Source organism: Nannospalax galili, unplaced genomic scaffold, assembly GCF_000622305.1.
Source record: "Nannospalax galili isolate Female #2095 unplaced genomic scaffold, S.galili_v1.0 scaffold47, whole genome shotgun sequence".
Lineage (NCBI taxonomy): Eukaryota > Metazoa > Chordata > Mammalia > Rodentia > Spalacidae > Nannospalax > Nannospalax galili.
The window spans coordinates 1,003,429-1,028,671 of record NW_008357641.1 but is presented as its reverse complement, the minus strand read 5'-3'; the positions used below and the strand labels follow the sequence as shown (position 1 = coordinate 1,028,671).

Sequence of the window (25,243 nt, the reverse complement as noted above, 5' to 3'; positions counted from 1 at the left end):
GTTTAATATGCCCCAGGCCCTCACTTCCAACCCTAGCACTCCAGCACAGTACGACTCTATGCTGACCAACTAGAAATGGGTGTGAGCCTCAACACCTGACTGTGGCCTTCTGGAGCACAGAACCTCACGGTGGCAGCAAGATCTGGACTTGTAAACACTGAGAGATGCTAGGGATAGACCCACAGGCTGCCTGCTGTCAACCCTCCTCAGGCCTTAGTTCTGCTAAGATGACTCCAGAGGCTGCTTAGCCAACAGCACCTGGGGGATTTTAGTCTTGCCCTGTAGAGGCCACTGCCCATAGCCCATGGATGGGGCCCATGTCTGTGACCCTGGCAAGAACAGAGCCAAGCTGACAGCAAGAGGAGGCTGGGGCCAGGAACCTTACCTGCTGTGGTACCTGGATGTTGGTAAGCTGGAGCGGAGACACATGGCCTGGCTTGGCCTGCACGCTTGCTTGTACCAGTAGCCGCTGCAGGGGCAAGAAAGAAGCTGTGCCAGGCCTGCTTCTCAGAATGGCAGCCTTGGGCAAGTGGAGGGCAGCGATCACCACATCTTGATAAAGCAGGTGAGCAGATGTTCTTGGCAGGAAGGTGGGGCAAGGAGCCCCAACCCCCCCAGGGGGGCATGTCCTACCTGCTGGGTGCCCTGCACCTGCTGCACCACTTGGGTGGGGACACCGGTCTGGCTGGCCGTGGAACCTGGGCTGGCCTCCGATACAGTCTCATTGGCCCTCATGGCACCTTCTGTGAGAAGAGGTCAGCAGGTCAGCTCTGTCAAGAGGCTTCTGCCCCCAACCTGAGCATAAGCCCATCTTCAGAGGACAGTGCAGCCCATAGTCCACAGCTGACCCTTAATGAGGCCTGGTCTCTCCAAGTCCTGCCTAACCCCTCCCTACAGTTTTCAGGGGTAAATGGCAGGGAGAGATGGGAGCCCAGGGAACCCAGGATCCCTGACATCTGGAAATAGCTCCCTGGTCCTCTCTGTTCTGAAGCTGACTGGATAGGGTATCTGAGGAGCTATGATGCCCACAAGTCCAGGGCTGGACCATCCTTCCAAGTCCTGGCACCTCAGGAAGGACCAAGGTGGTAGGCCAGCACCTCTGGCTTCCCAGGAAACACAGGTAGTCAGGAATGCCCCCCTCAGCCTTCTTCCCCTAGCTGAGTGGGGTGGGGGCAACAAAGGGCTTGGAACCAAAAGGGTAAGTACTCACGCTGGCAGGCAGCCAAGAAGAGGCAATCATAGAACATGGTGCCCCTACCCTCCCCCACCCCAGTGTCCAGCAGTCCCAGGGTGCCTGGCACTATGGGAACAGCACAGTGCACTGGTGGCTTTATACCTGCAACCTTGGGAAGCTAATCCCCACATGGGCTCAGAACTCTTTCGTGCTCTCTCGGATAAACAATATGCTCTGCACGGGCTGCCTGAGGGGGCTGGGGCCAGGTAGGATGGAGGTTGAGTACCAGAGATGCTATCAGGCAGAGGCAGGTCACATTTCATACACATCTTGCTAAGTGATTCATGGGCTGGCAGGAGGGTGGGGGAGGGAACATGTCCACAAGACACACTGGCCAGGAGACCTTTGCCCAAGCAGGAATGTCATCTATCTCATCCCCTACATGTGGCCTGGCTTGTCCCCCAGCAGCTTAGAGGACAAGGTTGGGTGGGGTGGACATGTGCTTGTCTTGTTCCAGGTGCTGTCTACAAGCGCACTCTCCTGGGATCTGGCTTGGAGGCTGGGAGGGGGGGGTACTCCAGAGAGCTTATCCAATTTCTGATAGGGCTGAAGGACCATCTGTGAACAGGGCCTATCAAGGGGCTGGCTTCGGACACTGATTTGTTTCTGGTGTGCCGGGCATTCGGGCCCCTGGAGCCAGTATTTGCTTTTACTCATTTTCAGGTAATAGAGACTGAGAGAGGAAGTAACTTCCTTTTATCACCCATCTGGGTCCTAGCCTGGGTCCCAGGTCTCCCTTTGAGCCAACACGACCTCCGTCCCTGCCCCCAGAATCCTGAGTCACTGGACATGCTCTCAAACTCAGGTTCAGGAAGCTGGGGCCCTTAAGGACACTTCAAGGTTGAGGTTTCCATAGTAGGGTTCACCCTCCAAAGAGGACCCAGGAAAGGTGCCTGGCCAGGGCAGGAGACTGGCCCAGTCCCCAGAGGAGCAACTGAGTATATGCTAGGGGTGGCCAGATGTAGGAATAAGTGTCAGAGACTCCCTGTGGCCCCTCCTAGGCCTGCTTGGGTAGCTGCACCAATTCCAAACAGCACTGATGGTCAGGTTTGCTGGGATCTTCCCTTGAATCTGCTTTAGGTTTCTAAGCCCCTGAGGAGGAGGCCCATTTTCCTTTGGCCCCTCTCAGGGAAACCTGAGCTGGCCTTGAGTCACGTGCCCTCCACACTTGGGCTGTCTGGGACACGGGGAACCAGGTATACCCCAAGGGATGATGCTAGACTGAAGAGGCCCATGGAAAACTTGTCCTAGCTCAGGGTAAAGAGCCACACCAGGCACTGGCCCCTGCCGCCTGCAAGGCCCAGGTCCTTGAGCCAGACCCTCTACAGCTAGAGGCCTGGGGACCTGCTCCAGTCAAGTACCTGTCCCAGATGTCCTTCCATCTCCTGCCTTAGGGTGGCCCTCAAGGTTGAGCTCTCCCCTCCCCATCTATACCAGGCCAGGCCAGAACAGGATTTGCTGTGAGGTCAAGAGTAGGCCCATGCTTCCATACTGTGTTTGAGAAGGGCACTGGGAAGGAAGTGGGGAGTCTGGGGGCAGCTCTGTCTGTAGGTTGGTTCTCTTCTGAGCCTATACATAATCAGGGAGGCCCCTGAAGACTGGAGTTTGGAAGCAGCTGCTCATTTCCTGTTTGTGAATCTAACAGTGTCTCTCCATTGGTCGCCACTTCCTCCTGGGCCAGGCTTTCTCCACCTACACCTGCCTGAGCGCCCCTCAGTTTACAGCCAGCTCTTCAGGAAGGCAGGCCTCAGGAAGCTGGGCCGGGATATCACTACCAGCCAGGCCCTTCTTCCCCACAGGTAAAAAAACAACTGTCTGCCCCTCCTGCCTGCTGGCTCCTAGGGGTGATGATGTGAGGCAGGCAGGGGTTTATAGGGTAGTTCTGTACTCCAACTATCTTGGAGACCCATGTCTGCTTTGATCTCTCTTTTCCCATCTGTACCAGGGATGCTGAGAAGCAGCCTCCATTTTCCTCTCGGCCACTGGAGGACTGCAAGCTGCAGGGAGGCCTGGCTGGCTGTGGTGGCTCCTCTCGGCTTCTAAGTCCCCTCCAGGTGGGCCTGGCTTCATCTTCCCAGCTGGCAGCTCCCTCCATTCACATCAAGTTCTGGGCTAAAGAACTAGACTAGTGGCCCCAGCAGAGGACAAGGATCAGTGTAGTCTGACCATGGAAACTCAAGCACCCTTATCACCTCCAAAATCACCCTAGGGATGGGCGTGGTGATGCACACCTTTAATCTAAGCACTAGGAAGGGAGAGGTGGGGGACCTCTGTGAGTTTGAGGCCAGCCTGGTCTACATAGTTAGTTCCAAGCCAGCAGTCTACATAATAAGACCATATCACCCCCCAAAAACAAACAAAAAAACAAAAAAACCCAAAAACCAAAGTCACTTTAGGACAGAGCATGGCAGGCCTAGACTAGGTACTCTACCTCTGGTCTCAGCTTACTTCCCATTCTCTGGGCTTCAAGGGCTAAGGGCAGCTCTTCCCTCTGTACTAGGCTCCCAGAGTTTCTGGTCAATTTAGATAGATCCTGGCTCAGGAGCTGGCATAGGCACCTCCCTGCCACCTTCTCTGGTGTCAGCCCTCCCTCCCTCCCTCCCCCAAGGACTGGCTCACATGGGCAATCTGGGAGAGGGATCAAGAAAAAACCACCATAGGGGCAGGGAGGGCAACAGCCTCTCTCTTCTTCCTCAGAGCTCATTGGGGCAGTAACCCTTGTAGGGCAGGCTCATTCCTGTCATAACTAGAGCAGTGGACAGATGCATTCCCCAGGGCTGCTGTGAAAAACAGGCAGCAAGCCACTGCCTGGCCAGAGGCATGAGCCTGCCTGCCCTCACTAATATGCTGTCCCATGTGGCATGCCACTTCCCCACCCCACAGCTAGTGAGACTGACCTCCACCTGTCTGACCTAAAAGGTACCTAGGTCTTTAAACACCAAGACCTCGCTGGATATGCCTCAAAGAACTAGGAGAACCAGAGGCAGAAAGAACTACTCAGGTGTTTTGGGGACTAAAGCAGTGTGTCTACTCAAAAGCCTTGCTCTGGGAACACCAAAGTCATGAGAGACCTATATGAAGAGACCAGTGCCAATCAGACATCTGGGGGTGGGGATTGCTGCACAGAGCCCAGTCCAGGGGTAATGAGATGGGACGTTAGGCTAGATGCCTCCACTTGCTGTGTTGAGCTAGACCCCCATTCACCACTCATTGCACAAAAACCTAGGGGACAAAGCCCTGTCTTTGCAGGTGTCACCACATGATGATAATTCAAGAAGAGCAAAGTAAAGAAGGGAGGTCCAGGAGGCCCAGAAATGACAGGTGGCAGAAGGGTTGGACTGAACGTGCTTGCCCGAGGGAGGGAGGAGGCAGGCTGAGCTGCCAAGCTGGTACAGGTTAGAAAGGCTGGTGTCTGGAGCAGGTATGTCAGGGCACAGCTTTTTTTTTTTTTTAATATTTTATTTATTTTATGTGTATGAGTGTATTGCCTGCGTGTAGGTAAGTGCACCCATGTCGTGCAATGCCTACAGAGAACAGAAGAGGCTGTCGGATCCCCTGGAACTGGAGTTACAGACAGTTGTTAGCTGCCATGTGGGTGCTGGGATTCGAACCCGGGTCTTCTGCAAGAGCAACCAGTGCTCTTAACCACTGAGCCATCTCTCCAGCCTAGGGCACAGCTTTTATAAAAGCTATAAGATCTTGGGGCTGGAGAGTTAAGCAGTTAAGAGCACTGACTGCTCTTGCAGAGGACCCAGGTTCAATTCCCAGCACCCACATGGCGGCTACGAACCATCCTTAACTCCAGTTCCAGAGGAATCTGAAGCCCTCTTCTGACCTCCGCAGCATTGCACAACACAGGTGCACTCACATACATGCAGGCAATACACTCATACACATAAAATAAAAATAATAAAAGTTAAAAAAAACTGTAAGATCTTTTAAAAAAATTATTTTATGAGTGTTTTGTCTGCATGTTTGTAAGTGCATTATGTGCGTGCCATGACTGTGGAGGCCAGAAGAGGGTGTCAGACTCCCTCATACACCCATGTGGATGCTGGGAACTGAACCTAGGTCCTCTGCAAGAGATACCAGCGCTCTTAACCACTGAGCCATCTCTTCAGCCTGAGATTAGCCTGGAACGCTCAATGCTCTTGGCTCAGCACCCCCATCCCCACCCCCGTGCTGTTACAGGTATGCACCATTATTCCTGGCTTATAGGATACTTTTAAAGCCCTTTCCGGAGGAAGTAGGGCCTATCTTCTAATGCTTTGAAACCACATGGTCCTGGGGCCCCTCCTTGGAACAATCTGGTTTGAGATCTGATGTGCAGGGACCTACATGATAGCTGGGGACAGGCTCCCTGTAGTAGCTGTGAGGACAAGGCAGCAGAGAAGCTGGTTAGGGGGCCATGGATGTGGCAGAGGTCAGAGTCTGGGTGGACTTAGAGGTGGCAGAGGTCAGAGTCTGGGTGGGCTTAGGAGGTGGAGGGGTGGGGTAGAGCAGCAAGGCTCTAGGGTAAGCAGGATAGGAGCAGAGGCTGAGTCAGGCCTGGGTGGAGGGAAGACATCTCAGAGGAGGGCTGATCACCATCTGCCAAGCTGACCTTTGGCAGACAGACCTAGAAGGACTGGCCATGAGATTCTGGAGCTCAGGGCTGAGACCCTGGCTGGAGACCTCAGCAGGGGATGGAAAGCCGTACCATGATTGGGTCTGGTGGCACACACCTGTCATCCCAGCTGCTCAGGAGGCTGAGACAGGATGACAGCAATGTGAAGGCCAGCCTGGGCTACAGGGTGAATTCAGAGCCAGCTTGGGCAACTTAGTGAGAACCTGTTTCAAAATAAAAAGTGGGAAGAATGTTGGAGATGTAGTCCATTTGTAAAAGCATTGGCCTAAGGTTTGTGAGGCCCTGGGTTCAAACCTGCAGAACTGGGGTGCGGGGGTGGTGGTGGGGAGATGGTGAGCCATGACACTTCTGAAAGCCTCAATGCAGGGAAAATTTTTGGAGGAGAGGGGCCCAGCCTGAGCCAGAGACTTGTCCCCTGCTACTATGGATCAGGAGGTGAGGCAGAAGTGAGGGATCAGAAAGGCCAGCAGAGAAAAGGGAAAGACCTGGGCAGTTGTGCAGGACTGGTTTGCAGTTGGGAGAGGACCAACGTGTCAGACACAATTAGGTGAAAAGCTGTCAGGAGCCAGGAAACAAGTGGGTGAGGACATGGTGTGGATGAGGAAGCAAGGACGGAGGAGCTAGATGTTCTGAGGACATCTGATTCAAGAATGGGGGTGGCAGCTGCAGGGGGAGGGCCAGGTCAGAGAGTCTCAGTTAATGTGGGCTGCTCATCTGTCCTGGCTAGAGGGAGAGATTTTTCAGGAGAGGCTGCAGAGGCCTGGAGTAAAGGTGGGCCCACTCCATCCCTGAAGAGCTGGCAGGTGCAGCCAGGCCAGTACCTGATGCTGCTAAGTTGCAGGCTCAGGTTGGGCCAAAGGACGGTGTGGGGTGTGCTGGCAAGGAAGTAATAGCACAGGATCACTGGGTAGGGCTGAGAACCCTTGGACCTGCAGCCCCAAGACCCTGGACTCTGGGTGTACACAGGTGGGGAGTGTGTGGTCCTCCTACCTACCACCCTGAGCACCTACATGCCCTGTCCCTAGCCTTCTTTGGGACTCCATAAACAGTGCCCTTGCCAGGTTGTCCTGGTTTCTTAGGACCACATCCATCGTCAGAGGTCCATTGATCTAAGGTAGAGCCCAGCCTGGCCTGGAACTCCAGATAGTCCTGTCTCAGCCTCCTGTGTGCTGGGAAGACAAGTGTGCACCACCACATATGGCCCTTCCACAGTTTCCTGGATGTCATGAAGGCATGAAGACACCTCTACTCCAGGGAAGTAGAGTCAGTGCAGTAACACAATTATGCCATCCTGAGGCACCACTGTACCAGGTTCCCACCAGTACCCTGAGGTAGGCAAGATGGAGATGGGTCCCTAGCAGCCCCCTAAGAAGCTGGAAGGTAGTTGGTGAGAAAACTCAGGGCAACAGGGTGATGCCCAATGATCAACTCTGAGCTGAGTCTCTTGTCACAGCCTGAGAATAAGAAAATGCCCAGTCCTGGCTGGGAACCCCAGCTCTGTTTCATCCCTCTGAGGAGTCACTGTCAGCCACCATCCTCTATCCCTGCTCGCCTCAGCCCATTCAGGTCCATTTTGGGAAGCAGGGGGAAGAAGGCAGACAGTGGGCTCACCATGCCCCACTTCCATGGCATGAGGGTAGTCAGACACTCAGGAGCTGGCTTGCTCAGCTGCCAGGACCTGCTCCTCTAGGGAGGAGAGGGGACACACCCAGGCTGCCCAGTCAGTCAGTCTCCTACAAGGAACCCTCTGGACCAGCCTGCTCTGAACACTTCTCACATATCCCCAGAGAAGCCACAATGGTCTCTTTATCCAGGGTGAAACCTAGGCAGAGGCTGAGGGCTGCTGGGTAGCCTGACTCTTGCAGGTGTGTGCAAACTGAATTTCACCCTCCCATCCTCTTTTCTGGTGACATCTTACGTGGGGACAGATACAAATAGGTCTGAGCACCCTGTGAGAGGTAGTTTCAGGTTACTGAGTCCTCCCTGCTTGGCCTGATTCCCTTTCCCCAAAGATATCTCCAAATCCCACCATCCCCTGCCCCAACACCCTAGATGCTGAGCTCCCCAAAACTCCCTCCAGAGCCATTCCAATAACCTTGGCTACAGTGCACAGGTGAACTCACCTGAGACGGTGACCACGATGTACTGCTGAGGTGCAGGGGAAGGAGCAGGTGCAGCAGGCTGCGCAGGCGTTGGGGCAGCTGGGAGCTCTGCCACGTACTGCTTCTGGCTGCCAGGAGGCTGTGCCTGGGGCTGGGGGCTCTGCAGCTCAGTGACATACTGGGACTGGGGGGTAGCTGCAGTGGGAGGTTGGGATGCTGCTGGGGGTGGTGGCTGGGGCGGGGCCTGGGGAGGGGCCTGTGGTGGCTGGGATGCTTGTGGGGCTGCCTGCAGCTCAGTAACATAGGCCTGTGTTGCCATGCCAACAGTGAAATGATAATAAATAAGGCGTTTTTTTTTTTTTTTTCCTTTTCCTTGAGAAGAAAGGGGGGGAGACAAAAACAAAAGAAGGAAAAACATGAATTAATCTACAGGCAGAGGAAAGCAGGGCCAGCTCCCAGTTCCCTGGAGATACAGTTGGGCTCATCACTAACTTGATTAAATCGCAAGGCTGTTGGCTGGATACAATAGACCCATCACTGAAGGGGATCTGGGTGTAAACACCGACTAGATCCCTACCCATACCCTGAGCTGGGACTCCTGCCCTCCAGCCCCTGGCACTTAAGCACCACATCACCTTAGGTCACGCCAGAGGATCTCAGCACTGCCAATGGCTCTACGACTCTGTCCACTACAAATGGGTCTGGTTTGTGAATACCAGTGACTGCCAGAGGGCCTGTGCTGTTCATCACCAAGGAGCCCAGAGATCGATCTCCACCCCCACAACTTTTCTGGCATTCTGGGGATAGAACCCAGGACATTGCACATGCCAAGCAAGCACACCACTGAGCCACATCCTCTTTGGTCTTTTGAGACAGGGCCTCCCTATATAGCTCAAGCTAGCCCTGAACTGTGATCCTCCTGCCTCAGGCTTTGGAGGGCTGGGGTGACAGGTTTGTGCCATTTGGTCCTCCAAATGGATATCTTCTAAGGGCTCCTGCTGCTGGACAAATTCCAGATCCTGTCAGGTTGTCAGCCAAGATTAACCATCACAATTTCATTTTAAACTGCAACAACCACAGTGGATCTGAGTTGAGTTAACCAGTTGAGGAACTGAGGCTCAGAGAGGGTAAAGTGATGGCCCTGGGCCACATAGCAAGGAAATGGCAGGGCTATCTGACCTGGGCGTCCTGAGCCTTTGCCAAGTCAGCTTATGGCTAGAAAGGCAAGTCACAGAGAAAGCTCTCAGAGCATCCTGCCAGGTGTCATCACAGCAGGGTACCATTCATAGGAAGGTCTTTAGTCAGCCTGTCCTGAGGCAGCATGGGTCTCTAGCTCAGGGTGTGGGATAGTGTGCTTCTGAGGCTGGGGATAGCTGGCCTTAGAGTATGGCTGGCCTGGCTGGTGGCTTGCAACTTTTCTGGTTGGTACTCAGCTTGTCTCAGCAGGGCTCAGGCCACGCTTTAAAGCATCCCTACCCTCAGCTCCCGATGGAACAAGTGTCCGATGGAACAAGTGTGGTTCCCAACCTAAAGGAGAAGCTGAAGCCCTCACCTTTGTGGCCTATCCTGTCTCCTGGAGGCTGTGACCCTGGGCTGCACAGTGCCTGGGCTAGTACCTGCCAACTCAGAGGCTTTTTGGCAGTAACTCTCTGGCACCTGTGCGCCACATCAGGCCTGCAGGCTGCTCTCCTGCCACACAGGGTAACCCAGAGTGGGACCTCCAAGGGAAACGTAGGAAACAACAACTACTGTTCAGTAGGCACCAGAGCTGTGCTGCCCCAGTCTCACAGACCAGTGAGGGAAGATCACTAACTTGACTCAGTCCCAAGGCTGGCAGCCAGCCCTGGGTGCTCTCAGCCCCAGGCAGGCCCAGGATGCCAGCCCAGGCTTCTGTCCTTCCCTCACTCGGGGCAGCACCCACCAGAGGTACCTGCCTCATCTCACTTAGAGCAGCAGAACCAGGGCAGGGGTAGCCTGAGCACCCAAGGGAGACCCACCAACAATGTGGCCTCATGCTTCCTGCCTCCCTACACATGACTATCCAGGTATCTAGGCTTTAACCTTTGATTGTAAACTCGGGAAGTGTCCCACAAGACAGGTGAACAAAACCCTGCACAGAGCACAAGCACAGCTGGAATTTGAGTACCTTCACAGCCCCCTCTGTGGAACGCAGGCCTCTTGCTAGGATGTGGGGCTGCTTACAAGCACAGTTTGAGCATGGTGTAACACTCAACCAAGTGTCTGCTACTTAGAAGTACTTAAGAGGAGGGGCTAGGTGCAGCTCAGTGGTAGGGCCATTTATCTAGCCTGTCCAAGGCCCTGGGTTCCATCTCCTACACCCCCAAAAAAGGGAGGGAGGAAAGGACAGAGGGTAGGGCAGAGTACTTAGGAAATGCTTTATTTTCCTTTTGGTCTTTTTGAGACAGGGTCTCCCTGTAGCCCCAGCTGGCCTGGAACTCACTACATAGACCAGGCTGGACTCAAACTCACAGAGATCCGCCTGCCTCTGCCTCCTGAGTGCTGGGATTAAAGGCATGCTCCACCATGCCCAGCAGGAAATAAAGACAAAAGTGCTTCCTGCCCCCTTCCCTTCCAAGGACCAGAGAGCCACAGGGTGAGTCAACAGGACCCCTGGCTGGCACAGGCAGAGCCAGTGAAACCCTGGGGTCACCTCTCCTCCCTGGCCAGGCTGTGCTGGGCCACTCATAAGACGGCAGAAGCAGTCCTGGGGTGAGCCTAATTCAGACCTCTGGGGTCAGCAGCACACAGAGCAGCAGCTGGCCTCTATGCTCTCCCAACCCCCACCAGAGAGGTGGACAGCAGGGAAGCTTGCCAGTCAATGAAGGAAGAGGCCACAGTCCACTGAACACAAGGCAAGACATTTCTTGGCCCCAACTCCTTGCCAGTGCTAAGCTGCTACAACCAAGTAGACCTGGTTCAAGGTTTCTCATAGCCATCAGCACCCATCCCATGTGAATCTCTTCATAAACATACATTACTGACAGTCTTCTGTACCTCAGTTTACCCCATCTGCCACCTGGGTTCACAGGGTCACTGTAAAGATCCTATATGAAGCTGGCTTGGTGGCACATGCCTTCAGTCCCAGCACTGGGGGATGGGGGTGGGGAACTACAGGGAGACTCTCTCAAGCAACAACAAAACAAAATAAAGATCCTATGTGATCACTCAGTAGCCAGCACATGACATATCTGGCAAGATCTGTTCAACTATTATTATTATTATTATTATTATTATTATTACTATATATTCCACAGCTACACTTGCAAGCTGGGGATGAGGTGGAAGGAGGGGGTGCCATCCACTTGTTTCAGAGGGTGGCACAAGGGGGAATCTGACTGGAACGTTGTCATCAGCAGCCCCTGGGGACCTGGTGAACAGGCAGGTCCCTGGGCTCAGCTGCCAAGAGTCTGAGATGGCCTCAAATTCATTTTAGCTACTTCTCCAAACACCCCAAACAGCCCAGGCCCATCTACCCTGGCCCAGGCTGTCTCCAGCCTAGGCCAGTTGCTGCCCCACAGGAGAGGCTCTGAAAGGCCCACACTCACAGGATCTCCAACCAGAGGCCTCATCCCTCCTGCTGGGTCTGGGAGGGCTTCCTGCACAGGCATGAGGTACACACAAGTGGGTGGCCCACGTACTCCCCATGTATCTGAGCTTAAGACCCTTGTTTTATGGAAGGTGGCACACAGAAAAAAGAGCCTGATGGGTCCATGTGGTCTTCAGCCACCAACCTGCCAGTCACCCTGCACCTGCCACAGCCAGCTTCTAGAGAATATCTGAACCCACTCCTTGGATTGAGAGATTGGTGGACTTCTAGAAAGGGCCAGACAGTAACTATGTCTGATTTGTGGGCAGATAGTATCCACTCAACTCTGTATGAAAGAACTCACAAAAAAATAGGTGAGCAGTGAGCAGGCAGACATAAGATTTTTCACATGGCATAAAATGTTATTTATATCATAAAATATTCTTTTGATCTTTTGCAATCATTTCAAACTGCAAAAATCATTCTTGCCATCCTTACAAATACAGGCAATAAGGCTGGAGGGACCCAGCAGCAGAGATCCGCCCAGTGTGTGGGGTGGGTTCCATTCCAGTACCAAACATAGGCTGCAGCTGGCAGAGCCACGTCAGAGACCAGATTCTAGAACCAATTGGTTTGTGAGAAAGAGAGAATCCATGCTGCTTACCTGCAGACTTGCTTTGGTAACATACCTGGAGGGAAGTGGGAAAGTTTAATGTAACAAAGCATGCTTCCCTGCCCTCCTAGTCTAATTTATTTGTTGGTTACTCCAGCATCACTCTAGGCTAGCTAGCTCCTCCTCCTCCCTAGGCATCTTTTGCTGTGCCCTTTTTATTTATTTATTTTTTGGTCTTTTTGAGACATGGTTTCCCTGTAGCTCCAGCTGGCCTAGAACTCGCTATGTAGACCAGGCTGGCCTCAATCTCACAGAGATCCATCTGCCTCTGCCTCCCGAGTGCTGGCACTAAAGGCCTCCCAGCACTTGGGAGGCAGAGGCAGGCGGATCTCTGAGTTCAAGGCCAGCCTGGTCTACATAGTGAGTTCCAGGACAGCTGGGACTACAGGGAGACCCTGCTTCAAAAAGACAAAAAATAAAAATTAAAAAAATTAAATAAATTAAATTTAAAAAAAAGCTAGACTCTCTCATGTTGCACCTCTCACGGCAGAGAGCAGATGAGCCCTTCTTATGACCTAAGGAACCTGTACCATCTGTCCTTCCTGACCCTGTGTTTCCTGCTCTGGATGTTCAGTGGCACTGACTCCAAGTTTAATAATGCTTCCATTCCCTCAGGTCTCAGGGCCTTTGCATCACTTGTTTTCACCTGGCTGGCATTTGCTCCTGCCCTGGATCACATCCTAGCTATTTACCATTCAGGTCACTTCCTCTGGGCACCATTGCCCCTCCCCCAAGGGTGGTGTGCCTCTGTCCTTAGCTCTTAGAGCACAAATGGGAGGATGGGGGGTGGGGTAGACAACCCTTTCTTTTTTGCAGTTCTGGGGATGGAACCCAGGTTCTTGCACTCCCTAGGCAAACTTGTATACTGACCTAGTCCCCAGGCTGCAAGAGGACTCAGCTATCACAGTATGGTGAGCCCAAGACCATGTTAGTGAGCGCAGAGGACGTCTGGTCTGACTCCATTAAATGGGAAGACTGGGACATTACAGCCTCTGCCAGCAGCAAGCTTACACTTGGGGCCTGCCCCTGGTGCACTATGGGGCCTATACATGAGAGACCCTCTCTAGTCCAGGACTGTGAAAGAAGAGGGTGTGTCCCTCGTTATTGATACCCTTCTCATCTCTCCTAGAGAGCTAGATGCAGAGCCCAGGTCTCTACCCAGATAGAACTCTTTCTGGCTGCTCTCAGGGACAAAGGCAGTAGCAGAGCGAGCAACCATTCCCTATAGCAACTGGAGCCCTCAGTTCAGCCTAGTGACACAGGCCTGTCATCTCAGCTACTTGGGAAGCTGAGCACAGAAGATCACAAGTTCAAAGTCTATCTAGACAGCTTCAAAAGGCCATATCTCAAAACAAAAAGTAAAAAGTGGGCCAGCAAGATGGCACAGCAGTACCATGTCAAAGACTGCCAAGCTTGATGACCTGAGTTCGATTCCTGAAACCCACATGGTGGAAAGAAAGAACTGAGACCTACTACTTGTCCTGTGACCTCCACATGCATGGGTGCTTGTGAGCACACACACTAAATAAAATGTAAAAAATAAAGTCAAAAAGAGGGCTGGGTATACCTCAGTGCAGAGGACATGCCTAGTTTAGAGAATTCATTAGGTTCAATCCCAGTACAGAAAACAAACTGAAGTCCCAGAATTCAGCTTCCTGTCAGTTCGCACCACTAGGCTTTCTCTTGTATCCAAAATGATAAAAATAAACACCAACGGTTAATTCCGAGGGCTGGACAGGAAGTGAGAGTCATCTTAGTAACAGCAGAGGCTGACATCATTTGGGCGATTACTATGAATCTAACACTTGAATTTTATAAGATGTATCTAATATCTGAAATGAATTTTATGAGATCCACAGAGCAGTAATTTGAGGTAAAAATGATTTCTGCCCTAGATGAGAGCACATGATGGCCCAGAGAAGTTAAGTTATTCACCTATGAACACACAGGTGGATAGCAACTGTTTCAGGGAGAAGGAAAGCAAGCCAGTATCAACCTTCTCTAGACAAATGACCCTCCTGGGTCCTTCAACTGTAAAAATTACTGGTGGAGAGGTGGAGGCTTAAGCAGTCAATGAGAAAGAACAATCAACTCCAGACTCTGAACAGACAACCTTTTCAAAGTCAAACTTCATGGGAGGTGCTGAGAACCTTTTTTAGCAACCTGGCTAATTCCAGCTTCTTCCTGAGTTAATCTAACTTCGAAGGAGTGCTGCAACCCTCTAAGAGATGGAGAAAGTCCCTGAAGAATCTGGGGCCAATCTGCCTCCCTGCTGAATTGTCAGTGGAAGTCTGACCCTTCTTTTCCTCTGAGTACCGTTTACTGTAGTTTGTACACCAACAGGAAGTTCAGTGCAAGAGTGAAAAGAAGCCAAGCCAAGCTGGCCTGCCTATCCATGTTAATTTCTTTTTCTTCCCCAAAGCTGACAGATTTTTATCAGCCCCAAAGGCATTTGTAAAACTTTTTCACTAATGGCCACACTTTTAGTCTTGGGAGGCAGAGGCAGGCAGATCTCTGTGAGTTCAAGGCCAGTCTGGTCTACATAGTGAGTTCCAGGCCAGCTGGGGATGTGTCTCTCCTCTCTGACCTGCACCAGCTCCTGCCCACAAGGCCATCAGACTGTTACCACCTCATGACATGTGACCCTGTTGATACTAACTAAGCTAAGACCCCAGTTCCAATGGCTAGCCGTTTCCACAACGGGAGACCTTAATGGATAGGCCAAAATACTACTAATAATAAAAAGTCCAATCTCCAAGAATAAGTATTGCTCCAGGTCTAAGAGAGCACCCTAGAGAACGGGTTTCGGTTCCTCTAAATCTGGGGTCTATGATCACTTCTCTCCAGAGACTTTGACTTCTAACAACTAAATCCGCCAGGCCGAAAACCGGGTCTGAGTCAAAAACTTGGTCATCCCTTTCCCCCGCCTCCTTCCCGTTTCAGGTTCCGGAGCAGAGGTCAGTTTGCAAATACTTGCTAAACCTCTTTGAGAAACAGTATATTTATAGGGGTACATTCAAGGATGAGCCTTAGGGAAATTCCTGGAAGGAATTAGGAGTCCTTGTAGTGAAGAAAAGAAGAGATGGCGAAGATTCTCCCCATTTTATAGAACTGAAGACTGAGGCCTCAAATGGGACAGTCACCGCCCAAACTCTGAATCCCGGATGGCCTCACGTCTCCGGGGACACTCAGCGAACGGCGCCCGCTGCCGCACCCCGCTCCGAAGGGCGGAGGGCCTGGCCCCGCCCAGCACCTGAGCCCCGCCCCACCCCACGCGCTCCCATTGGCCCAGCTTCCGTAAGTCCGCCTCGCCGCACCTCCCGACATATAAAAGCCCCCAGCCAGGGCTGGCGGACCTCCACTCTTCGGCGGCCTGCGAGCGCCCGCCCCTCTCGGGGGCCGGGCCGCGGGGCCGGGGGGCGGGTGGTGTCGCCCCGGCCGGGCCCCGGACCCCTCCCCCACGGTCCCGACAGTCGGCGCCGCCATTTTGACCGCCCGCCCCTTCCCCGTGGACTGTGATCACCGCGACACCCGCCACCGGCCCCGGCGCGCCCAGCCACCCCGGCTGCCCCGGTTACCTAGGCTTCTCCCCACTTGTGTCCGCGGAAGGGCTTTGCGGAGGTCACGGGGGCGATGTGCAGCGGGGAACGGAGCGGCCCGGGTACCCCGGGCCAGGCGGGGGCCTGGGGGCGGGGGTCGGCCGGGCGCTTGTTGTTGTTGACTCGCGTTGCCGGGTTGCTTGGTCGCCACGACTACCGTGGCTATGGCGCCTCCGTTTCCCTCACCGGGGCAACTGTTGCTACCCACCCTACCTACGTCACGGGCAGGGGCGGGGCCCAGGGTGATTGGCGGTGCCAGGAATAGCGATTGGACGGTGCCGATCCTGACCGTAAGCTATTGGCTCCGGTCCATGCTTTTCAACACTCGCTCGACTTCTCCGCGCTGCAGTTCGTTGGCGTGGATGTCCGTCAAGGAAGCTGAGCCTTCGAAGGCCGCGGAGCAGTCACTCCCGCTAGCGAGCAGCGAGCAGCGAACTAGGAATAAAGGGGTGGGACCTGTGAGGCCGCATTGGGTTGCCGCTCTAAAGCCGGCTTTCTGGTTGGACTAACAAAATCTCAGTCTGTCCCTACGGTTTACCGCGCTCTCTGGCCGGTCGCTGGACGCATGCGCTGGACGCCTGGCGTCTTAGGCGTTCCTACCTAGAGGAACTTCCCTAATGAGAAAGGAGACCGGGGAGGCTTCTTTCGCCTTGGGTGGGACACAAACTTCTCGCTCCTTCGCCTCCCAAGGAATGCAGTGACGTGGCGCTGCCCTTTTGTGACATCGGCCGCGCCGGAGGCCAGACTCGGAGTTCGATTACGTCAGTCCTGGTGGGTGGAGCGGCCCCGGGTGCCGGAGCGGGTTCGATTCTGGTCCCCGCGCCGCGCCGCTCCGCCGGCCACGAAAGGTCACTGCGGCCAGCGGCGAGGCTATCTCCGCAGTGCAGACGGGGCGTCCACCCGGGAAAGGTCTCCGGCAGGCGGGCGACTTAAAGAGCGGCCTCGACTGTGGCCGATAAGCAAAGGTCGGCAGCCAGTCTGTGCCGGGAGCTCCCCGCCACCCCGGGCCTCAGTTTCCCCAGGGGCAAGCCAGCTGCAGCCGGAAAAGGTGAAACAGAAGAGCCGGGACTGGACTGAGCGCCTCGAGCGCAGAAAGTTAGTCATCAAGATAATATTCTAATGCAGTATTTTAAAATACCAATGAATGGGAAGAATAGATCCACAGTGGACAGTCCGTCTGCACTGAGATTATGGTGACTGAGTTCCGACAGCTGAGGGTCGGATCTTCAAATTTTTTGTTTGTGGATTCAGGATTTTTTTTTTTTTCTCTCTCTAAATGAAATTCTAGCTGCTCTTTCCACAGGGGAACATGAGTAACTATGGGAGACGATGAATATGCTAATTTGTTCCTCTGTAGTAACCATTTTACTAAACCATATATGTCTCCTAACCTCAAAAAGGTACAAAAACCGGCAGCTACCCGACGGCCTGAGGCAGGGTGCTCACTTGAACCTAAGAGTTTGATGCCAGCCTGGACTATATATAGCAAGCCCAGTTTCAAAAAATAATAAAACAATATTTTTATAAATACACATGATATCTTTAATATTTTTTTGAGATAATATCTAGCCCAGATGGACTGCAAACTTCCTCTGGAGCTGAGGATGACCTTGAACAGATCTGCCTCCATCACCCTAGCACTCAAATTCTGAGTACTAGGATTACATGTGTGAGCCACGGGGCCTCCTGTATGCTAGACAAGCACTCTACCACGAGTCAAGTCCCCAACTCTGTTACTTGTTTTTTGTAGTAGTTTGCTTGTTTTGTTGTTGTTGTTTTTTGTCTTTTTGAGAAAAGGTTTCCCTGTAGCCCCAGCTGTCCTGGAACTCACTATGTAGACCAGGCTGGCCTTGAACTCACAGAGATCCACCTGCCTCTGCCTCCCAAGTGCTGGGACTACAGACATGCACCGCCACGCCAGCTTTGGTTTGCTTGTTTTTAATTTTATTATGCACCTATGGGTGTGTGGATACTCCAGCCACAGTACATATGTAGAAGACCAAGGACATCTTTCAGGAATCAGTTCTCTTCTTCCACCATGACCTCCAAGGATTAAATTCAGACCAGCAGGCCTACTCAACAAGCACCTTTACCAATGAACCATCTTGCCAGCCTTACTACTTGGTATTATTTTGGAAGGCTGAATTTGAGACCAGGTCTCACCACGTAGCCCTAGCTGGCCTGCAACTCACAGAGATCCACCTGCCACTGCCTCCCAAGTGCTGGGATTAAAGGCATATGCCACCACAGTCCCCTGTTTTTTTAGTGGGTTCTTGCTATATAGCCCAGGCCGACCTCAAATTCACAGTTCTCCTGGATCACACACTTGAGTGCTGGGGTACAGGCATATGTCTAGCTTAATATTTCTATATTTATGAAACAAAGTTGGAGTTTTTCTCTTTTTTTTTTTAGTTTGAGACAGGGTCTCTCTGTAGCCCCAGCTGGCCTGGAACTCTCTATTTAGACCAGGCTGGCCTTGAACCCACAGAAATCTGCCTGCCTCTGTCTCCTGAGAAGAGGCTGGAACTAAAGGTGTGCGCCACCATGCCTAGCTAGGATTGTTTCTTTTTTAAAAAAGGTTGTAAGCACAGGCATTAAGAGAGAAGAGAGGCCAGGGCATAGCCCTGCATGCCTTTAATCCCAGCATTCCAGAGGCAGAGGCAGGTGGATCTTTGAGTTCAAGGCCAGCCTGATCTATGTAGTGTTTCAGGCCAGCTGGGGCTACAGGAAGACCCTGTCTCAAAAGGAAAAGAGAGAGACAAAAAGGGAGCAGAGGAGAAACAGGAAGAGATACAGTCGCTCACAGCTGCCCAACTGAATCACATCATATCTTTCTTCTGGTATATTTTGATTATGTGTCTTAATTTGTTGGGGGTTTTTTTGGGTTTTTCTTTTTTTTTTTTTTTGGTGTTTTTGAGACAAGGTCTCCCTGTAGCCCCAGCTGTTCTGGAACTCACTATGTAGATAAGACTGGCCTTGAACTCACAGAGCTCCACCTGCCTCTGCCTCCCAGTGCTGAGATTGAAGGCATGTACCACCATGTTCAGCTTAATTTTACATTTTTTGTTATTTTTAGTTCCCTGGGGTTTTTTGTTGTTTTTTTTTTTTGCTGTGTGTGTTGTGGGGGGGTGGATTTTGTCTTTTTTTTTTTTTTTTGAGGCAGGGTCTTACTGTGTAGACAGACCTGATTGGGTTAGAGCTCAAAATGTAGAACAGGGAAGGGCCATAAACTCAAAAAGATCCTGTCTGCCTCCTGAGTGCTAAGATTAAAGGTCTGTGCCACCACATCAATCCCAGTTTTGCATTTTTTAAAAAATATTTATTTTTATTTTATGTGTATGTGTGTATTGCCTGCATGTGTACCTGTGTCGTGCAATGACTGCGGAGGACAGAAGAGGCTGTCAGATCCCCTGGGACTGGAGTTACGGACAGTTGTTAGCTGCCATGTGGGTGCCGGGATTCAAACCCGGGTCTTCTGCAAGAACAACCAGTGTTCTTAACTGCTGAGCCATCTCTCCAGCCCCAAGTTTTGCATTTTTATAAATATTGATGACTCAGTTTTGGCACACTCTAAATTTTGCAACCTCATCCCCATGGAGATGGAGTGGACCTCAGATCTTGGAGTTTCATTCCAGCTCTGCTGTGTGATATGAACAAAGTGGCCCTACCTCTCTAAGTTTCTGTTTCCTGGCTCAGCTAACATTGTACCTCTCCTGTGCAAGGCCCTGAGTTGTAAGTATAGAAACAGAGAAGTCACTGCCTTCATCTATGTGTAGTAGCAGAGCCTTGAACAGTGCATCACAAATAAGATGTTTGTTGTAGGAAGGGGGAAGGATGGGAGAGCGACTTCTGTGGCCAGGATTCACTGAGGAGAGTACCTTTAAAAATGAATCTGAGGGATGAGAAGGAAGCCCCATAGAGCCTAGAACGCAGTAGGCCTGGTGCCAGCCCTGTTATCACAACTACTTTGGAGTTGAAGGTGGGGAGGTTGCAAGTTTGTGACTAGCCTGGGCAACTTGGTGAGACTAGCTGTCAAAAGTAAAGGGCTGGGGATAGATGTAGATCATCTGCCTGGAATCCACCAGTAAGAGGTTGGGGCTTAGCTCAGGTAGAGCACCTAATCTTCCACTGAAGGACTTGGGGTATGGCTTGGTGATGGAACACTTGCTAAGCATAAAGGAAGTCGTGGTTTCCATCTCCATCTCAGTCACCACAAAATAAAACAAAATTGGACAGGGAATTGGCAGAGGCAAACGAGCGTAGGTAGTCACACACATCCAGTCACTAGATAATTCTATGGAAATCTCGAACCCAGGCGAATGGACCATTCTCCCACTGGACAGATGAACACATGGAGGGTCCAAAGGACTAAGTCACTCTTCTACAGCTACAGGAGCAGTGCCCCACTGCCTGTGTCCCTACTTGGGGGCTTTCCAGTGTCCTGGGTGTGACCCTCAGTAGGAGAAGAAAGCATCTGAAAACTGGCATAACTCTGTGCCCAGCTCTGACAAACCTCCCAAGAACTAAAGCCGCCCAGGCCAGAGGGCACAGGAGGAGCAAAGTCCAGCCAACAAAGGAGGCTCACTCAAGCCTCAGAGCAGCTTTCGGGTTTTAGGACCAAACATGGGGTCTCCATTGTTTAGAGGGGACCCCAAGATGCAAAGAACTAAGCCTGCATCAGAAGATACCTTGCAAGGCACCATAGCAGGGAGTGCATTGTGTCCAGTAGGAGCAGGGAGCATTTGTCGGCTGCTAACTGCCTCAGTGGACACCTGGAGACTCACTCCCCTCACATCTGTATATGCACACATTTGACAGAAAGCAGGTCGGTGCAGTGACCCACCCTTGTTATCCCAACACTCAGGAGGCTGAAGCAGAAGGATTGGGAATTCCAAGCCACTCTGGGCTGCAGAATATGACACTGTCAGAAAATAAATTTTCGGGGCTGGAGAGTTGGTTCAGCAGTTAAGAGCACTAACTGCTCTTACAGGGGACCTGGGTTCAATTCCTGGCATCCAAATGGTAGCTAACAACCACTGGTAACTCCAGTTCCAGGGGATTTGATGCTCTCTTCTGATCTCCATGGGCACTGCATGACACAGGGGCACTTACAACACAGGCAGGCAATACATTCATACACATATAATAAAACAATTTTTAAAAAATTTTAAAGCTGGGGCCGGGCATGGTGGCGCATGCCTTTAATCCCAGCACTCAGGAGTCAGAAGCAGGCAGGTCTCTGTGAGTTTGAGGCCAGCCTGGTCTACATAGCAAGTTCCAGGTCAGCTGGGGCTATAGGGAGACCCTGTCTCAAAAAGACTAAAAAAAAAAAAAAAAATGTGTTGCCAAGGCAGAGGCAAATGGATCTCTACAAGATCAAGGTCAGCCTGGTCTACATAGTGAATTCCAGGCCAGCTGAGGCTACAGGGAGACCCTGTCTCAAAAAGACTAAAAAAAAAAAAAAAAATGTGTTGCCAAGGCAGAGGCAAATGGATCTCTACAAGATCAAGGTCAGCCTGGTCTACATAGTGAATTCCAGGCCAGCTGAGGCTACAGGGAGACCCTGTCTCAAAAAGACCAAAAAAAAATGACAGGCTTTTGTGAGGAATGACAACTAAGGTTGACCTCTGGCCTCCACATGTACCTGCACACACATGACCACACACAGGAGCACAGAAAAAGAGAGGAGAAACGGAAGTGACACATAAATCCAGAAGGCGGGGTGATATACTGAACAAAATCATCCCAGTCTTCACTCAGTGAAAAGAGGACACCTCAGAGACAGGCGGCACCGGTGGTGTTTCAGGCAGTATCTTACACGTGGGGCTGACTCGGATCCTAGCCGCCACTGCTAGCTGGTAGCATCCCCACCCCACCGTGACAACCAACAATGACTGTGCACGTCTTTGCCAAATGCCCCAGAGATGATGGCATCCCATCTAAACGTAGTGTTTAAAGACAGATGGAACGATTGGAAGAACCTCTAGGGCACATGCCAGCCTGCCAGCACAGGTAGGCATTCTCTCCCCCAACCCTCGGTTTGGTTTTGTAGGCAGGCTGAAATTGAACTCTCTCCATCCTTCTGCCTCAGCCCCACAAGTGCTGGGATGACGTTCATGCTAGGGATGAAACCCAGAGCCTTGCACACCATAGGCTCCCCCTGAGCTGCACCCCACCCTGTTCTCTAATGACTTCCTTCCTGTTAACTGAAGAATTAGGGCAAAATGGTTCTGCTCAAATGTTTATGTACACTAAAAGTTTTGTACCAGTTAAGGGTCTTTTTTTTTTTTTAAAGTGGAGGCTGAAAGCAACCTAGGTGCCCATCCCTGGGGGATTAGAGGAATGAAATAGGAGCTGGAAGTGTAGCCCAACGGAGCACTTGCCTAGCATGTGTGAGGCACTTGGTTCCATCCTCAAAACCCTCCCAAAACCAAAACCACGAGCAATTACCGGTGTAGTCATTGGGCTGCAGAGATGGCTTAGCAGTGGAGCGTGCTTACTCTGTTTGCAAAGGACCCAAGTTTGGTTCCCATCACCCAGGTGATGACTCACAACCACCTGTAACTCCAGCTCCAGAGGATCAGATACCTTCTTTTGGTCTCCACCAGCACCTGAATACACATGACATTCAATCACGCACATACATAAAAACACAAATAATAATTTTTTTTTATTTTTAAAATTTATTTTTATTTTATATGTATGAATATTATGCCTGCAATGTATGTAAGTGCACCTGTGTCATGCAGTGCCCAGGGAAGACAGAAGAGGGCGTCAGATCCCCTACAACTAGAGTTATGGACAGTTGTTAGCTGCCATATACGTGCTGGGATTTGGGTCTCCTGCCAGTGCTCATAACCACTGAGCCATCTCTCCAATTCCCAACATAATTTTTTTTTGAGAATAATGAGTTCACTTCTAAAGTAAGACACTCCTGGGACACTCAATCAAACCAACAATAAATAAATGGGCTGGGCACAGTGATGCATGCCTTTAATCCCAGCTCTCAGGAGACAAAGGCAGGTGGCTCTCTCTGAGTTTGAGACCAGCCTGGTCTACAGAGGGAGTTCCAGGCCAGCCAGTGAAAAGCCAAAAACAGTAGCCAGGCTTGGTGGTGCACACCTTTAATCCCAGTACTTGGGAGGCAGAGGCAGGCGGATCTCTGTGAGTTCAAGACCAGCCTGGTCTACATAGTGAGTTCCAGGACACCTGGGACTACAGGGAGACCCTGTCTTAAAAAGACCGAAAAAAAAAGACAAAAGCAAAAAGAAAAACAAACCTGATTTCAATCCCAGTGGCATGTTCATACACACATGCACACAAATAAGTGTAATATTGTATCTTGTGTGGTACAGAGGTGGAGGGAAGCAATGCATGAACCACAGCAGTGTGGAGGTCAGTGGACAACTGTCTAGTCAGTTCTTGTTTTCCACCGTGTGGATTCCAAGAATTCAACTCAGGTAGTTAAGCTTGGCATCAAGTACCTTTACCCACTGAACCATCTCACTAGCCCTTGTAAAAAAAATTTTTAAGATGAAATAAGAAGGGCCCATGGCAAGATACCAAGTCCCTGGTGAAAGCAACCAAGTAGCATGCAGTTACAGCACCTGCATAAGCAAAGCCCACAGGTTCTACACAGAATTTTAACATAAGTCAACTTTGTTAAGAAGGACAGGGCTCCACCGACTTTGCTAAAAAGAAACAAAAAGAAACCAATTGATTTATTGATTGAGCAGCGTTTCATACTATGTGGCCCCTGGCTGGCATGGAACCTCATAATCCTCCTGCCTCAGCCTCCCAAGTACTATATGACAGGTGTGTGCCATCACAGCTGGCCTAGAAAAAAATTTAAAGCCATCATCTAATGTGCAGGTGAGTCGTTGAGACGTGGCACTGGGCTGGGATGTGGCTCAGCCAGTAGATAGGTTGCCTGTCATTCTGGAAATCCTGTCTATCCCCAGCACTGCAGTGGTAATGTAGGCCTCTAATCACAGAACTTGGGAGGTAGAGGCAAGAGGATTAGAAGTTCAGTGCCATCTTTGGTGATACAACGAGTTCCAGGCTAGCCTACGGCATGGGAGATCCTGTCTCAAAGAAAAAGGGAAAGGAAGATGTGTATACCCACATAGGGTATCTGCACACAGGGCTCCTGTGCCTGTGTTTGCTTTCCCATTGTTGGCTCAGAGGGAGCTGAGGAAGTGAGGCTCACTGCCAAGTGTGGTGCTGCCCAGCTGTCATCCTGTCACCTGGGAGGCTGAGGCAGGAAGACTGCCTTAAATTCAAGGCTGTCATAGGCTACTAAGTGATACCCTGCCTCAAAATAAATGAGTAAGCGGCTGGAGAGATGGCTCAGTAGTTAATAGCACTTACTGCTCTTCCAGACCCAGTTCCTAATACCCACATCAGATGGTTCACAGCTGCCTGTAACTCCAGCTCCAGGGGATCTGGCATCCTCTTCTGGCTTCCTTGGGCACCTGCACTCACATAGGAACATCAACCTTCCCCTATACACACACACACACACACACACACACACACACACACACACACCCATATACATAATTTAAAATAAAATAAATCTTTTTGAAAAATTACAAAACAGATCTTTAAAAATTAAACAAGTAGCCAGGTGTGGTGACACACACCCTTACTTAGTCCCAGCACTCAGGAGGCAGAGGCAGGTGGATCTCTGTGAGATCAAGGCCAGCCTGGTCTCCATAGCAAATCCAGGCCAGCTGTGGCTACAGGGAGACCCTATCTCAAAAAAACAAAACAAAACAAAAAAAAGATCAACCACAACAAAGTGTACTGGCCAAGGAAGGTAGCCAGAGAAATAGCCTGTTGGGTGCACAGCTCTGACCCACCGAGCATGCTGGTCCAGCTGTGGCACTGGAATAAAGATGTTCTTGCCTTGGAGCCTGTATGGCACCTGTCATGCTGACATATTGCCAACATTTGATTCACACTCTGCTGATAAGGCTGTAGGCAAACTGAACTGAATTCTTTTTTTTTTTTTGTCTTTTTGAGACAGGGTCTCCCTGTAGCCCCATCTGTCCTAGAATTCGCTATGTATTCCAGGCTGGCCTTAAACTCACAAAGATCTGCCTGCCTCTGCCTCCCAAGTGCTGGGACAAAAGGCATGTGCCACTGCCCCCAGTTCAGAATTTCAACTTTTGAGTGTTGGAAGTGTGCTACATTAATGGCAGGATTTTCGCTAGCAGCAGTAGAGTTTCCCTCTGACTGGTAGTTGGTAGTGGTCTCTGCCACACATACTTTAGTGTCCATTTGCACAGCTAGCTCATGTTCAGATCCATTTGAGGGACTGTGTATCTCAAGTGTTGGAATGTATTTAGCATGCACGGGGCCCTGGTTCAATCCCTAACTCCCACCAAAAAAAAAAAAGAATTTCAGGGCTGAGAGTATATATAGCTTAGTGGCAGTATATGTGCCTAGGATGGGGG

At 51.3% G+C, this 25,243-nt stretch overlaps 1 protein-coding gene across 3 annotated transcripts in view; it reads right to left on the bottom strand.

The window, feature by feature from the left end:
• Window positions 1-17,297, bottom strand: part of Rfx1 (regulatory factor X1) — a 36,650-nt gene extending 19,353 nt beyond the window's left edge. For 2 of the 3 annotated variants that reach the window (XM_029557409.1, XM_008855423.3), the window contains exons 1-4: window positions 15,762-17,297; window positions 7,985-8,335; window positions 634-743; window positions 386-469 (exon numbers count right to left, since the gene is read on the bottom strand). In XM_029557409.1, coding sequence (XP_029413269.1) covers window positions 386-469; window positions 634-743; window positions 7,985-8,282 — 492 coding nt within the window. In that variant the 5' untranslated portion in view covers window positions 8,283-8,335; window positions 15,762-17,297. The remainder of the gene's footprint in view (window positions 1-385; window positions 470-633; window positions 744-7,984; window positions 8,336-15,761) is intronic. The other variant, XM_029557410.1, reaches the window with a different exon arrangement.
• Window positions 17,298-25,243: the final 7,946 nt, after the last annotated feature.